The 16,629-nt window shown below is 37.6% G+C and overlaps 1 protein-coding gene across 1 annotated transcript in view; it reads right to left on the bottom strand.

Annotated features, from left to right (window-relative positions):
• Positions 1–1,994: 1,994 nt before the first annotated feature.
• LOC127207342 (fatty acid desaturase 2-like protein FADS2B) overlaps positions 1,995–16,629 on the bottom strand; it is a 38,956-nt gene continuing 24,321 nt past the window's right edge. Inside the window, exons 5-12 of the mRNA XM_051166740.1 lie at positions 13,964–14,089; positions 11,049–11,109; positions 8,059–8,135; positions 7,754–7,851; positions 6,636–6,732; positions 4,823–4,902; positions 3,629–3,754; positions 1,995–2,390 (exon numbers count right to left, since the gene is read on the bottom strand). Coding sequence (XP_051022697.1) covers positions 2,342–2,390; positions 3,629–3,754; positions 4,823–4,902; positions 6,636–6,732; positions 7,754–7,851; positions 8,059–8,135; positions 11,049–11,109; positions 13,964–14,089 — 714 coding nt within the window. The 3' untranslated portion in view covers positions 1,995–2,341. The remainder of the gene's footprint in view (positions 2,391–3,628; positions 3,755–4,822; positions 4,903–6,635; positions 6,733–7,753; positions 7,852–8,058; positions 8,136–11,048; positions 11,110–13,963; positions 14,090–16,629) is intronic.

Below are 16,629 nucleotides of genomic sequence, written 5' to 3'. Positions count from 1 at the left end.
CTAAAAAAAATTGGGAGACTGATTCTATAGGTGACTTTACTTCTGCCCTTTGTAGTACAAAGATCTGATATGTGGGTAAAATAAGTGAAAACGGCTTAACTATTCCTAGCTCCTGAGTCTTTAACCAAAATGACCTTGAGAGTTTTATTCCAGCCCTACTTTTTAGTGGATTCCCAATGCATTTGTTATAAAGATAATTAGCTCCTCCACTTTGAAACTCTCTGGCCCTTGATCCTGCTGGCTTTCAAGTTTTCACTGTGTTTCTCCCACATGGTCTTTTATCTGGGTCACAGTGTCTGACCTGTTCTGTCACCTCACGTTGTGTCCAGCTGAGCTGCCATTCATCGCCCTTCTTTCTCTGCATCTTTGCCACATGCCCTCTCAAACTTCAGTTTTGTTTTTATAATTTTCTTGATTCGTTTTCTAACTGCTCTTATAAATTGCCAGACAGCAAGCACATGGCTTAGTGTATAACTTTTTGCAATGCACAGAAATACAATGGAACATAGTGGACCTCTATAAAGATTACATACCAACAAACTGTTTGACTCATAAGAGGTGCATAAATTCTTTGAACAACACAAATTAGCAAGATGAATTATGAAGAATACAAATAGAATAATAAAGAGTAAAGATATCAGAGTAGAATAGGAACTAAAAATCTCTTAGGAAAGAAAGCCCAGGACTAGCTGTTTAGATATATTTATTTATTTATTTATTTAAATTTGCATTTCCCCAATACATTTTTTAATATTTCATAGCAATGAACTGTCTGTAGAAACTCAAAGGTAGCCATATTTTAATATTGGCTAGGAATTCCTTTGAGGTAATTAGGTTAACACAGCAAAACTCTTTGCTATTTCCAAGGACCCAAAGCAAAAGCAGAACTTGAGAGCCTCTAGGAACAGTACCAGGCAACACTAGAGAAAGCCACAACATTGCAACCTCACCTACATTCAAGTCTCAGTCTGTGTATGAGAAATTACCCATGACTCTACTAGCATTAAGAAGAATCCTTGAGTCAACAGAGCTCTGCCTCTGTCTCACCGTCTGTTCAGCTTTCCGACTGGACATGATGACCATTCCACATTTCTTCTCCAGAGAGTTTGGTACTATTTTTTTGTTTTTAGTATGTGTGTTTTGTGAATCCTCAGGAACAGTGAGTGACTGAATGTTCTGTTATTTGCCAGAAATTCAATTAGGATGCAAACAACCGTAGAGAATTTTTAAGAGCTTTGAGAGCATGAGCAAATGTTTACTGAAGACTTCAAACAACAGACACACCAACAACTCTGGTTTGCTTAGAGCACTAGAAGAAAACTTTGTTCATACACGTTTTCTCCTTACAAGTAAGGTCAGGTTTTTTTGTACCCTTCATGAAGTAGTTTAACTAAAGAAATTAGTGTGGTAGTGAGATTGTCCATACATTATTTGTATGTGTTTTTTAGTAATCCACAGTTCCTAAGAGATCACTACAAACAATTTTTTAAAAAGAATACAAATAGAAACCAACTGAGAAATTCACTCATGAGAAAGAAAATTGTTAAGATAGGCTTAATTACCTGCTAAACTTGAAAAAAAAAATGACTTGCTATTAGTCTATGGTTCCCATTATTAAAAAAAAAATGGAGCTCTTTCCTTCATCTGGGTGATCTAATAAGAATATTTGGAGACTTTTGCTTTACTGGGTAAGGAGTAGAAAACCCAATATTATACGCAAGGGACACTATTTGCCAGGCAAACAGAAACACCTTTAAACAGATCTTCTTCATCAGTTGCTAAGGGTGTTGGATTTGGGGAAGTACACTAATTACACATGTTTCAGCCAAAAGGTCAAACTGAAGACATAACTTGTAGATATTTTAATATTAATTATAATCAATGTTTAAAGAAGTTCACCTATTCAAAAGGAAGTAAGCAAAAATTTGTACTTCAGCAGGGATGTCTTAAATAAACAAACAACTTCTCTTCTAAGAACTGACTTCCAATGGCTTTATCAGACATTCTTTACTTTTCCCACTTCTGCTTCTGTGCACATCTTCTTATGCCCCACCTAGAAACAATCTCACTGAGGTCTACTGGAACTAACTCCAAAACCCTAATGGAAAAGTAGAAACAGTGAACTACCATTTCCCTTTTCGTATTCTGACCGAAGTCACCTTGTGTTTTTTCTTCCATTCAGTTTCAGAAGAGATCTTCAGAGAAAGGCTAATAAGTGTCCTTCACATTCCTGGCACAGTCACTTATGCTAATGCTTCCTGTTAATTCTCACTTAATCAGAGAGGAGCTCTTGCACAGCCACCACCCATTTCAGAGATACCAATAGGTGCAAAGTTCTGCATCATTCATAGTAAGCATCCATCCAGAGGGCAGCAGACTTTTTCAAGGACCTGGGGAAGACAAAATTGTCAGAAAGAGAAACTCAGTGCAAAGGAAATCCCCACAAAACATTTATCAGATGCATTGCTTATTTTAAGACAACATAGTTTCTAGTCATATTTGATAAATATCACTGTCTGTGAACCAGGGAAGGAACTACTGAATATTTTCAACAGACAAATTTGTCTTTTTTTCAGGAAGAAGGTCTGAGTTTTATTTTAATTTTATTCTGTTCTTTGTCATGTACTTAAATATCAACTCATACCATATTTTCCTACCTATCCTATTTTATAATGTTGAAGATATATTTCTAGGATCCAGGAATGTAACATCAAAGAGACAGATATGAATCCTGTCCACATAAATTCTCAGTCTTACTTGAAAGATGAACATTAAATAATTGTAAACTCAGCAAGCCATTTAATTAAGGCTGTGATTAGGACTGGGATAAGGATAGATTTAAATCTTTCTTTTTCTTTTTTTTTTTTATTTAAATCTTGAGACCAGTGAAGACTGACATAAGGGAAACAATTATCATGAGCTTTAAAGAGTGACTGGGAATTGAGAAAGTAAAAGGAGAAGTGGTAGTCTTGAGGAAAGTTGTAGGCAGATGAAAAGGTGTCAAAGAGATGAGATGCTTAGGTACAAGGAGTTTTGGGCAGCTGAAGGTAGACCAGATGTCTACATGACAGAGAATGTGGAGAGACTGAAGAAATCAGATGAGATTAGGTGTGGCCATTGTGGCTTTCATAATATTTCCCTGATTTTTTAAAAAAGAGAATATTTTTAAAAATTGTATTAAACTCAGGCCAGTGGTTGTAAATTTGTTTAGTACCATGTCCTGCATCAAACTATATGTGTGTGTGTGCATACATTACACATGGCTGGTAACCCAGGCTGATTCATGCAATACATCACGCTAGACATTAAGGATTTCTCCAGTGGGTTAGAAGATTTAATGGCTCTTCCTATCATATTAAATTCTAAAGCATGTCCAGAGATCTACGGCAAATTCAAAGACAAATCCTGCTTAGCTATGATTTCAGGAGTTTGAACTATTTAGGACACTAAGAAATACCTAGAGTCTAGTAGGCAAATGCTAAGTGTTTATGTTTCATCATTATTGTTGATAACTGATGTTTCTTAATAAATGGCTGTTGGATAAAAGATTCAAAAGTTTCTGAACAGTTTGGGGCTAGGAAGAAAAAAAAATGATAAAGCTTTGAGTAAAGGTAAATTATGTCATTACCTGACAATATCTCCAAATGCCTTCAAGATGGGCTTATTTATATACTGCAGTCCATGCTTGGCACAGAGTGACTTCACCAGAGGGGCCACTTTGTGATAATTATGGCGTGGCATTGTGGGGAAGAGACTAAGAAAACAAACAAAAGATGTGAAACTTACATATAAAGAGAAACCCGAAAGGAATTTTATTTCTTTCATTTCTAAATAAAGCCAAACCAGAAATGCAGACCAATCTTGACCATGTACAAGCCTTATCTTTGAACATATCTGTACATCATGTGGTTGTGAAGTTTTTGGACAAGCTAAGAGAATAAATATTAGCTGTACTTAACGTGCGTACTTTTGGTCACGTCCAATGAGAACATGGATTAGCTAGCATTTTTAATTGCTTAGATGAGCAGGAGATCATGTTTCCCCCATTTTTTCCCCTCTTCTGCTCTTCCCGTCTAAAACCTGCTGTTGAATAGCTAAGTATTCACCCTGGACTAGTTGTGGCAGTTAGCTAGAAGACCTCACATCGGAATTTGCGGCAAGAAGGCTTTTATCGAAAGCCTGGCACTTACCAGCCGGGTGATCATCCTTAACACGAATACATTAATTATTCACTAATAATATATCAATTACGGTTCTTCTTTTGCCAGGGTGTTCAGGGATCGATAGAGAATAAAGAATGAGAAAATAAGATCGAAAGCTAAGAGCTCTTTCTTTTTCTGACTCCCAGAGGTAGCTCCACAGGAGAAGCACCTTGGTGCGTGTGACGGGGAGGCCAGTTACCCAAGCGCTCTCACTTTCCATTTCTTTACTGTATGTTCACTTAGCTGATGAGCTGGAAAAGTTTCTTCAGATGCACTTTGGAATTTCTGAAGTGACTAGATTTTATTACTGATTATTTTATAACGTTGATCTTAACTTGATAGTTACATTAAATTGTACTTAAATGTTCAACAAAACTTGGTTACTCAAGTGCTGTAATTTTTCTTAGGCTTCCTTAACAAACCAAACATGCATGGATACATGTACTTGCTCTCTCTTTCTCTCAACCCAACCATTGGCACTGATCAGCAGCAGTCTTTAGGAAACTCTGGTTAAACCTTTTAATTCACCGGGACTCTTAACTGAATGATGTAGGCTGTACTATATTGGGTGCAGTTAAGGCTCAGGCATTGCTCAACAATAGAGCATTTGCATTACTCACTGGTGTTCAATTTGGAAGTTCAGGTGTCCAGTGAACCAGTCATTGAAAAAGGACTGTTCAATATTACAGGTGGCCACAATCTGAAAAGAAAAAGCTTGCATTAGCTACAAGGGAGCCTAAGCATAAAAGAAAATGTTAATTATTTTATGTAAATATATTAAAAACACATGTTTATTATTTTTACTTTTTTAGTAACTATGAATTATATACAATAGACACAGTCACGGCCTTCAAGACATTTACCATTTAAAACATGCTAAGATATTTTGGCAAGAAGTATATAAAAAGTGATATATATGAAGAAATATTTAGGATTGAAAGAGAAAATGTCACAATCATTCCTGAGACACAGGAGGCTGTGCTGTCGTGAGGGAGAAGGTTGACTGATGTAGATGGGTTTTTAGAATTGTTGTGGAAAATGCATGCTTAGGTTTGGACTTGAGGGATTCTGAGTGAAATGAAATCATAAAATATTTAATGATGTCCTTCTACTGTAAAATAACAGGGTTAAGAACCAGGTAGAAAAATGTTTATAACATATATTTTAGGCAATGTTTTAAAAGCCCTACTTTAAAAGATATTATCAAAAAACATATTAATACTCACATAAAAGGTCAGGGTGCTGGGGAACAATTCACATAAAGGGAAATGTATATCCACTAAGTATGTGGAAAGTGAGTCTACCCAATGACTAAAGAAATGTAAGTGAACAGTAGAGACGCACAGAAGCAGCTCTCAGGCCAAACCCCTGAGAACCTTCTAGACTGTAAGCGGTGACACCATAGATTACTAGGTACACCTCATCCTATAATTTTGAGCCTTAGATTCACTTGAAGTCTTTGTTATATGCATGACAACAATAGGAAGCCAGCACACATTTTCTACAAATTTTCAGATAATAAATCTTTTCTCTAGACTTTTTATTTTTAAATACATTTAAAAAATTGTGTATGCCTGTAATCCCATCACTCAGGGAGGCAGAGGAAGGCAGATCACTGTGAATTTTAGGCCAGCCTAATCTACAAAGCGAGCCCAGGAGCCAAGGCTACACTGAGAAACTGTCTCAAAAAAAAAAAAAAAACCAAAAAAAAAAAACCAAAAAACTAAAATAGAATTATATCGATTTCCTCCTTCCCTTTCCTCCCTACAGTGCTCCTAAGTACCCTCCCTACAACTGCTTTCATGTTCCACCCTATTCTCAAAATTATAGCTTTTTCTTTTATTATTTTTACATAATTTTGTCTATGTATGAACAAGAATATAAATATAACCCACTGGGCTTTTAAAAATTGTTTGTGTGTATATGGTTTCAGGCATGATCACTTTGTACTTAATAAAGGAGTGTGTTATAGTTTTGATAGTAAACCTTTTAATTTTATCATCAACATTAAGTTTTATAAAGCATCAAAGTGGCGATGGGTAATACATATATAAATAAACAAACGTGACCATGGCCCAGGAAAACTTACTACACAAAAACAATCAGTGTTCAGATTTGGCCTCTGGATTTTAGCTGACTGACTTCTACTTTGCATACAGGACTACAACCAAATTGCTAAGGTTTAAAACTTGCTCCTGCCACATAGTTGTGTGGCCATATATAAGTTACCAAACCTTTTCACAAGTCAGTTCTATTACGTTGTAAAGTGAGAATAATCATTGTGTCCACCTTGTGTAGTTACATGTAAAACATCTCCCAGTGCCTGCCCCCAGGACAGTGTTTTATGCAGGTGAGTTACTGTTAGTGTCTGAGGTAAGCAGGTTGTAAGCCAGTCTGGCTGGAAGAATTGCCCCTCAGGAATGCTGTCGTCACCTGAGTGCTGAGCCAGTCATGGTTCTCCTCTCTGCTCATTTTCATGGGGATGTGGCTCATCTGGGTAACATAGGCAATCCATGGGCTCTCAATAAGCCTTTGGAGGAATAAAAAGTGTGTTTTAGTTGCAATCACAGAGCCTGCATGACCTCTGGTTGAGCCGGCCAAACACTAGAGGAAATGAAAGAAGTTACAAGGTGCTAGTAACTGCCTATTTCGTCTTTGAATGCCATCTCTAACAAGTGTCAGCACACAAGCATCTGCCAATATGCTTTGTCCCACATCCTAACTCACAGGAGTACTGCCTGCAAACAGTCTACTCTAGTTTGGGTGTAAGGATAAAGGATACTGGGGGGGCCAAGTGCTTGCCTGGTATGCATGAATCCCAGTTCAATTCCCGGCACAAGAAAAAAAATTAACAGCTTCTCTAAGGGCGTTAGTAAAGTAATTGACAGTTTATCATCAGATAGAGCTGGGGTCAAGTTCTGTCTTGGCACCAGTCTTGGCCCTGACTTGTTCTGTCACCTTAGGCAAGTGATTTAATCTCTCAAAGCTTCATTCCTTGAGTAGAAAGAAAGGAGATACTATCTACATCACAGGGTGTGTGGGGATTACACTGACACAATGATAACTGTCAATCCCTTAACTGACAGTCAGATGCACAGTTGCTCTAATTATCCTTAGGAATAATAGGGGTTTGGTATAGCAAGGCAACTCATTGGGAAAGAAACAAATTAGAAGTTTGGAAAGGGCTATTTACTTAAAATAGTGGTTTGGAGCCAATTTGGTTTGGGGAAAAATTTCTAGTCATGACAGCTTAAAACTCCTCTTGTCCTATCATGATTCCTGGCAGAGTTTATGACGTCAAAGCAGCTGGAGTTGTGATGGCCATAGAGAACAGCTGATAGGGCTTAGTTGGGAACCTAGGAAAGTGAGGGAAATTCAACTTAGACGAATTCTTCCTAGACGACACCTGTGTTACTCAGTCACTTCAACTGTTGCCTTCCAGCTTGCTTTCAAACTTCTCATGGGGGCGGGCCACATTGTCACCCGATTTTTTGCCAATAACAAATAAATCTAGGAACAGAGGTTATAGAAATATAAGAGAATATTCTTACTTGACCAAATATATGAGCAACACCGTCCCAAAAATTCCATAGAAAGGGCCAAATGTGATGAAATATCGGATGTAAAAGCTGCTGACCCAAGCAATGTCCTGCAGAGATAAGCGTTTCAGTGAGCCACCTTGAACACGGTTTTATGTCCTGCTCTCTGGGCACTGTCTCAGTATGATGCTCTCTGGGCACTGTCGTCTCAGTATGATGCTCTCTGGTTACTGAACAGAGCTACCCCTGAAAGGCACCAAGCGCTTTCAACCCATTTTCTATTGGTCTAGGCTTAGAAAAGGGAACGTGTGACTCACTGTCCAGTACTTTCGAAGGTACATCACTTGCATGGATTGGAAGTTGAAGTAGACAGGCATAAGGAGAGGAAGTGCAACTGAAAAAGATAAAAAATAAGACAAATGAGCAATGTGGACTCTAGTGCAAGCCCGTGAGTGTTTGTTTCTTCTGTGTGCCCTCCTCACAGTGATGGCTTTGAGAAAGGACGCAAGGCACACATCCGGAACAACACCCTGAGCTCTTATACCCCAGAGGCTAGGGAAGGAATTTAGCCAACAGTTCCAGGTTCAAGTTTCCTGAAGTAGTAAATGAAATATTGAAGGTACCAGTCATTTTAATAGACACTTCCCACAATCTTTGGTTGTAAGCTTTCAATGTTCCCTAGGTATTGAAGTCTTTTGGGCCCTCTGAGTCTTCAGCGTGTGTTATGTTGGGACACATTGCTATGAGAAGAATGACACAAGTATACCCAGTTCCTGAACACACTTGATTTTTTTTCTCACAGCACCAGCAAGGCTTCCAAGAGTGCAAAACAATTTCAGGTAGACATTTAGACTTTGAGCAAAGACCTTTATCCTGGCCAAACTTTGTCCTCAACTAGATCTCAGGCTTGACAATCTAGGATTGCTAATTATCATCAGAAATGATTTCACCCATATGCACTGAAACAGTCCAAAGCCACAACATCCTAGCCTCCTTAAAGTTTCTACTTGTGAAAACCAAACTATGCCAAAACAATTTATTTTGGCCCATCCAACCTGACAAGAAAAATATGGCTTCATTTTTCTTAGAGAATTAATTTAGACTACATATAAATGCAAATTAATTTTTCTTCCTTTAAAATTTATGTGCTATAACTCAAAGGCCAGAGGGCCTTCCTTTTGAAACATTATAAAGAAGAAGAAGGCACCTTTTTCCTAGAGGAACCAGAGCCCAGAACTAATAAACACCAGTCTGCATACAGAGATGGTCGAGTTTTATCACACTCGTTTCTACCTCCCAGTCAAAACCTTTTAATATGTATCTTTAGTATTTGAAAAGTCTTCCTCTCACCATTTGTTCCAGCTGAGTTAAAGCTCAACTGGTATTCAGGTTTCTCTTTGATTTGCGTTAGTTTGAATAAAATTTTTCTAGTTGTCTCTGACAAATATATAGCTATGTTTTTCTGTAACAATTTGAGGTTGACTTGTTTGTCCCTGAGGGGCTCAGCTGGCATTTCAAGGGAAAGGGCACCAAGAAAGTGTTGAGGAGTTTTGATATAGGCATCCTAGAGTGAACTTAGGCCCTATACTCATCCTGCATAAGGTAAGGGAGTACTTTTCACTACAAAGACATGATGTTAAGGCATATGACTTAAATTCAGAAATTAATCTTTTTGTGTGTGTCAAACATTCAGGCCATCTATTTAGGCTGGTGTTACTATCTTTTGGAATGCAGCACAAGAAGGGTATAGTGATGGGTACAGGGTAGAAAGACTGAACTCCAATGAGAAAGAGAGAGCCAGGATGGGTAGTCCCACTTGACAAAAAATTCACTCAGTGGCCATGTTCCACAGCTATGTTATAAGTGACCACTAGTTGCCTATGTGGGCAAATGAGAGCATGTGATGGCTTCTCAGTCTCAGAAGTACTGGGTTATATGGCTAGGTAATCATTTGTTATGACTGGCTACTCTTGTGCATTTACAGGAATTTTGAAATTATTCCCATTCCCCTCTATACTGAGAATAAAAAATGTTTCTAGACCTTGTTCAAATATCCCCTGGAAGAAAAATGACTCAGTAGACAACCTCTGGTATACAGGTTGTGTTTGTTTCCTTCTACAATGTTGGTTTGTTTTCCAGATGTGCACATCTATGTCAGATGCGTAGACTTCAGTTACTTAAAAATTTGATAAGTCACCAGGTGTTTGATTTAGTTTAATAATAATAGTAATAGTAATATTAGAATTACTGTTTTTTCTTTCAAGTTTGGCGATATTGTCATCTATCTGCCTATATAATTTTCATCTCTCTCTCATCTATCTATCCATCTATCTATCTATCTATCTATCTATCTATCTATCTATCCATCTATCTATCTATCTATCTATCCATCTATCCATCTATCTATCCATCCATCTATCCATCCATCCATCTATCTATCTATCTATCTATCCATCTATCTATCCATCCATCTATCTATCCATCTATCTATCTATCCATCTATCTATCCATCTATCTATCTATCTATCTATCTATCCATCTATCTATCTATCCATCCATCTATCTATCTATCTATCTATCTATCTATCTATCTATCTATCTATCTATCTATCCATCTATCTATCTATCCATCCATCCATCTATCTATCTATCTACCCATCTATCCATCCATCTATCTATCTATCTATCTATCTATCTATCTATCTATCTATCTATCCATCATCTATCTATATCTGTTAATCTATCTGTCTTCTATCTATCCATCTGTTATATCATCTATATATCTACATATCTATCTACCATTTTACCTATTATCTAAGTATCTGATTTGTGTGCATATGTTAAAGCTGTTTGCTAATCTCAGTACCTACAAGCTGTCTTCCATATACAAACTTTCTTGATGTCCTTATCCTTGGGTCTAATTTTTCTGGTATCTCACTGAAAATGCTTCAGCATTGTTTTACCACCTCTTTTCTTTCTACAAAAAATGTTGTTATTAATTTTTTCTTTCAATATTGTTAAAATTTTTAAAGAGGATGCTTAACTCCCTACGTAGCATTCTTCCTTCTGGCCCTCTTTCAGAAAATCGTTTCTTCCTTTCCCAATAGCTAGTGTGATGTGACACCCATTAGAAGTGATCATATACTTTTCCACTTTGATTTTCGTCTTTCCCCACCAGTGACTCTGAAATAAGTTCTGTTCATTTTTTCATTAAGAAATCAGATATGGGCCGGTTTCTGTGAGAAAGTTCCAGTTCTGTATTCAGTCTGGCTAGTGCGTACAAGAAGAGAGGCTGCAGAGGACTCACCCATGTAGAAGTACAGGTGTTGCTTCTCATAGTCAATGTATTTTATTTTCTTCTTACCATACTAAAAGGATAGAGAATAAAATAAAGTGTCATTATTCTTCAGTGTGTGTGTGTGTGTGTGTGTGTGTGTGTGTGTGTGTGTGTAAGAGAGGGAGAGAGAGAGACAGAGACAGAGACAAGACAGAGAAACAGAGACAGAGAGAGAGAGATAGACAGAGACAGAGACAGAGAGAGAAAGAGAGAGACAGAGAGACAGGGACAGAGACAGAGAGACAGAGACAGAGAGACAGAGACAGCGGGGGGCAGGGGATGAGGTGACAGGGAGGAGGAGGCATGACTTTAGCACTCGTTGCCTGTCAAACTTGAGAGACTGGAAGAACTAGAACAGGGTTGAGAGTACACAGTGTGCTTTAACTGAGGCTAATTCTTTCCCAGACTATTAGTCTGTTTTTACTATACAGTTTATTATCATTTTAATGCAACACTCACCTATTAAAAATTTAGAATTATTTTCCCTTGCATTGTGCAGAACATTTTGAAATCTATTCTCTTCATGTGCAATGTTAACGTCAAAACACATTTCTGTGGAGCCTTTAAGCTCTTCTTTGCCTGTTCTGCTGTGACTGTGCTTTCCTATCAGGCTCTATCTCTGTGCCTTCATCCAATGGATACTTATTACATGGCTTTGTGATAAATGGGAATTCATGCTCCCTCCTGACTCTCTCATCTCTTTTCTTTTATATTCTCATCATAGGTTTCAATTTTAACTTACTGTTTCTAAGACAACGTGATAATGCACGCCATGCATATGGCATATATTGTGTACGTAATATTTTTACAAACAACATATGTAATTAATTACGCATCATATAATTATAAGATTCCATTCATAAACTTGAATTTGATTCATTTCCTGAGGTTCTTCTTGATTAATTTGATCTGTGTTCAGGACACAATGGTAGCAATTAGTCAGTCGACATTGGATTAATGACTGTATATCTCTAGTACCTAGCTGAAATTTATTGAAGGATTAAATGAGAGAATAATAATTCACACACACTTTGTTTTCCCTTCTGGTAACTCAGTTACAACACTAGAGGAAGTGTCGACTCATTTTACTTAGTTGTTCTTCTGCCTTCTATAGATAACCTCCTTTGTCTAATAATGCAGTTAACACCTCCTTTTGTTGCCATAAAGAAAATGAAATATTATGGTGATGAAATGCTAATAGCTATTTGTAGTTGCTCTCAAGTCTCCAAATACCTAAGTAGTGAGAAACAAGGAAAAGAGATGTGGCAGAAGATGCTTGGGACTTGATAACCTTAGATGAACTGCTTGAGCATTACCCTAAAGAAGGATATTAAATCTCTGGACATGGACAGAAGACTTACAAGACTTAGTCGGTGTGGGTTAAGAAAGTTCTATTTGAATGAAGGGTTAGAAAGACTTTCAGGAAATAAGTATGAACAGAAAAGCTCATGGCTCGCAAGAAACCCCACAACTGTTGAATTACACCACCGAGTTTCAGAGGTGGAGTAAGTATAAACCACACATTATAGTATCTAGAACTTGAAAGTTTTATGAATGGGCTCACACGCAGCATGTAGAATTTATAGAGATGGCTTCTGTATTTGTGAGGCAGCAGCCTGTAAACTAAGCACAACTCTCTAGAAGGTGCTTTAGAGGGAGTCAGAATGCTTCATGGGCAAACATATGCTCCAAGGGTCACATCAGAGACACCAGCATATAATCAATCTTCTAACGATGAACATAGAAGACCACAAGCGTCAGGGGAATCAAAAGTTTTGCAGAGCTATTGTGAAAAACAATCAATTTGTGATCATAGGTAACACATTTATTACATATATAAGCAAGAACCTTTGTTTTCTACTTTACTTGGGACAGAAGATAAGTCCCTCAAAGATGGAAAAAGCAGATTTCTAAAAGTTACATCATCTTTGGGCTCTGTGTAAGACAGGTCTAGGCAACAAATAACAGTGGAGGAATCTGCTAGAAGACAGAGATCTGTTTGACAGTATGTGGTTCTCAGTAGCTATTGTTCTCCTAGGTGAGGGGTAAACTTTTGTTTTAATCAGTATGCCACTTTTGGAACAGTCATAGGGGAGGGGAATAAGGGGAAAAGGGGAGGGAGGGAAGAATGGGAGAACACAAGGGATGGGATAACCATTGAGATGTAACAAGAATAAATTAATAATAATAAAAAAAACACTGTCTTTTCCACAAAAATTCAGTAAGTCAAATAGTCTTTTAGATGACAGACTCAAGTTGACACTTGAAGGAAAAAAAATCAATGACTTAAAAATTCAGTGTTATCACTTCTATCCTCTAAGTTTTTGTTTGAAAGTTCAAACTGTGCGTAGTATTTACAAGTGTCATAAAAGTGGGCAGTATGGGTCCTATAAGTCAAACATACCAAAATGAACATGAACCAAAAATAACAACAGTTTTTTAACTACACTAGAGTGAATTGAGGTAACCAGCATTTAGGTGTTTGTTGTCCGGTGCTAACCAAATGCACTGAGTTATTTTTTTCTCAGTGAGCATCTCCTCATATCCTTGCTTTGAAGTCAAATTTTCGCTCACTTGATTCCACTACTTAAGAATGGTTGAAGTTGCCTCAGAAGTTTTGATAAGCACTAGATGTAAACCTACCATTGGGATTGCTCAAGCAATGTGACACAGGTTATTATATCTTCTGCTCTGTGAATCTGCACTGAGTGACCTTTGTGACCGGAGTCATGATTGTCATGACTCTTAAAATTCCTTTATAACTCCAAACTTTTTTTAAAAAATTTTAGATCTATATCTAAACCCTAAAAGGGAGAAAGCATCTGAGATTTTTTTGTGATGATAGAACAATTGGAATTGATCTTTCCACTTCCAGGAATGTTCACCTTCACAGGCTGGGTATCTCCAAGCAGGAAAAGTGGTCCCACATCAATGTCTGGATCCTTAGGGTAGATATTCGGTTTTACGTGATGCTGGAAGTGTCTATAATTCCACCAGTCAGCTGACAGGCCCTGAAGAGAAGAGAGAATTCATTAACTAATGGAATTTTCTCCCCAAGTAGCTCTCATTGTTGGGGTGTTTCATATCTTCAATGGGAGAATAAGAGATTTGGCGTCTCTAGTTTATGCTGCTGCTAGACAACAGGATGATTTTTTAGAAAAGGGGGCTCCAGGGGTTCTGCTTGATCAAAGGCACCAACCAAGGACAAAACATGCAACCATCATCAAACCCCTACCCAGATCTAACCAAGGGACAGAACATTCTCCACAGTTAAGTGGAGACTGGGGACTGACTTTCACAGGATCTCTGGTGCCCCATATTTGGCCATGTCCCTTTGTTGGGGAGGCCCAATGGCACTCGGAGGAAGGATAGCAGACTACCAAGAAGAGACTTGATACCCTAGCACCATATTCAGGGGGAGGAGGTCCCCCTTGGTCACAGTCATAGGGAAGGGGGGTTGGGGTGAAAGCGGGAGGGAGGGAGGAATGGGAGGATGTATGGGATGGGATAGAAAATGAGATGTAATATGAATTATTTTATCTTTCAATAAAAATGTGTTAAAAAAAAAAGAAAGAAAGGAAAGGGGGCTCAAAGCTTATGAAGAAATACTTTTCTAATTCAAGAACACAACTTAAGGCTAAAAAGAACTCCTGATAATAGAAACACGGTCTACTCATATGAAATGATTTTCTAGCTTTCTTTCATAGGAGCCTATTCTAGAAAAATGATTGTAAAGGAGATGCAATGGTGAGTCTTATTCCTATTTTACATATAAAGAAGCCTCATAGCCAAGATCTTAATTAGCTTTGTGGGATGCATAGCTACCCCTAGGTATGAGACTTCAGTGAATATTTCACAGAGTCATGAATCTGAAGTGTTCTTCTTGGAGGACTCTGCTCAGATCACTGTATGTCCCAGATTAATGCTCTCCCACGGACATAAATGAGAATGGAAACATTCTAGATGGAGTTAGAATCATGTTTTTATTAAGCTGCTAGTGATTGTCTCTATTACGATAAATTTGAGGATTTTAATATAGCTAAAGATTTGGAGGTCTCTCACTCTTCTTCCACTTTTTAAATGCTGATATGTATGTTTTGGTAACTCACTCATCTTTATAAAAGTTAAATTTTATCTAAACATGATGACATTTAGTTCCATTGGTGACTCAAGGTTGGTTATATAAGATGCAGGAGCTAAAATGCTGGCTCTTTGAGAAACCCAGTTTTTCTCATATGTGTTAACTGCTTATAGAAAAATGAATAGTATTAATATTTTATTGCATATTTCCCATCTCTTAATAATCAATACACACACATATATACACATTATAAATCAGCTGTGCCAAATATAGAAGCTACTAACTATATGTGGTTAGATAAACTAAGTCTCAAATTTCACTTTGAAGGATCAGTATACAAAAAATAAATGCAAAATATTTTACTAATTTTTACATTGGTCACAGATTTAAGTCATAATGTTTTGAATATTATAGTATAGCTATAAGTAGGCAGTTTAAGTATGACTACATATAACTTAGGATGAAGGGTGTCATTTGAAAAATTATTTTGAGAATTTCATACATCAACAATGTGTCTATCTGTATGATTCTCACCTTCTTGTGAGACTCTCCCTCCCGAATTCATGACCTCTTATTTATTATTGTTACATATATACACATGTACTTATAGGTACATGTGTATCCATATACACTCATATGCGTACATATACAGCCTGCTGAGTACATTTAGTGTTGCTCATATGTACACGTGTCCAGTGCTAGCTACTTGGGACTGAATAACCCATGAGGGAGCTTGTCCCTGGAGGAAACTGATTCTCCTTTTTAAAATAGTCATTGATCACCTATAGCTCTTTATGTGGAGGTAGGACCTTGTAGAATTTTCCATGTATGTTGGTGTATCCACTGGTATTCCTATTGTGCTGGTTTTATTTTGGTCACCTTATTGTTGAGAGTCCGTGAATTCGTTTTTCTTGTTACATCAAGGGAACACTATCTAGCATCAAGCACCTTGGCTGTGTCATGTCATTTTAATGTATTTTACATATTATTTCTGCTGGAGGATGATGGTCTATACATCATACACCTAGAGGAAAATGAGTATGCTTTGAAAACCTGAAAGCATTAGCCCTGTCTTCCCATATTCTTTCTGGAAGCTCTACTATGAGCCATAACAATTATCTACCTACTCACAAACGCAGTGGGATGTGGCATTCCCCACTCCCTCCAGCACTCCTTAATTATAGTGGGGTTTCTAGCTCCAGTGTGTATATGTTTCCTGTCTGCCTGAGCAGTCACTTTCTGGATGCTTCTCGCTAGGATACCTTATGGTTAGTTAGACTTGTTGTGTCCCAAGCTGTATTTATCACTGGCCTGTGGGGTCTGTCTTACTCGTGTCAAGTTACTCGTGGGGTTGCACATGCACTCACTTATCCACTTGTTTGTTGTTTATGTTGAAGTGCATCAGATAGGTGGGATTCTGACCTAGGTAGGTACTTGTGACACTATGAAAGGCATGATACAACAAGGTTC

Source organism: Acomys russatus, chromosome 24, assembly GCF_903995435.1.
Source record: "Acomys russatus chromosome 24, mAcoRus1.1, whole genome shotgun sequence".
NCBI lineage: Eukaryota > Metazoa > Chordata > Mammalia > Rodentia > Muridae > Acomys > Acomys russatus.
This window is presented reverse-complemented; position numbering and strand designations above follow the sequence as displayed.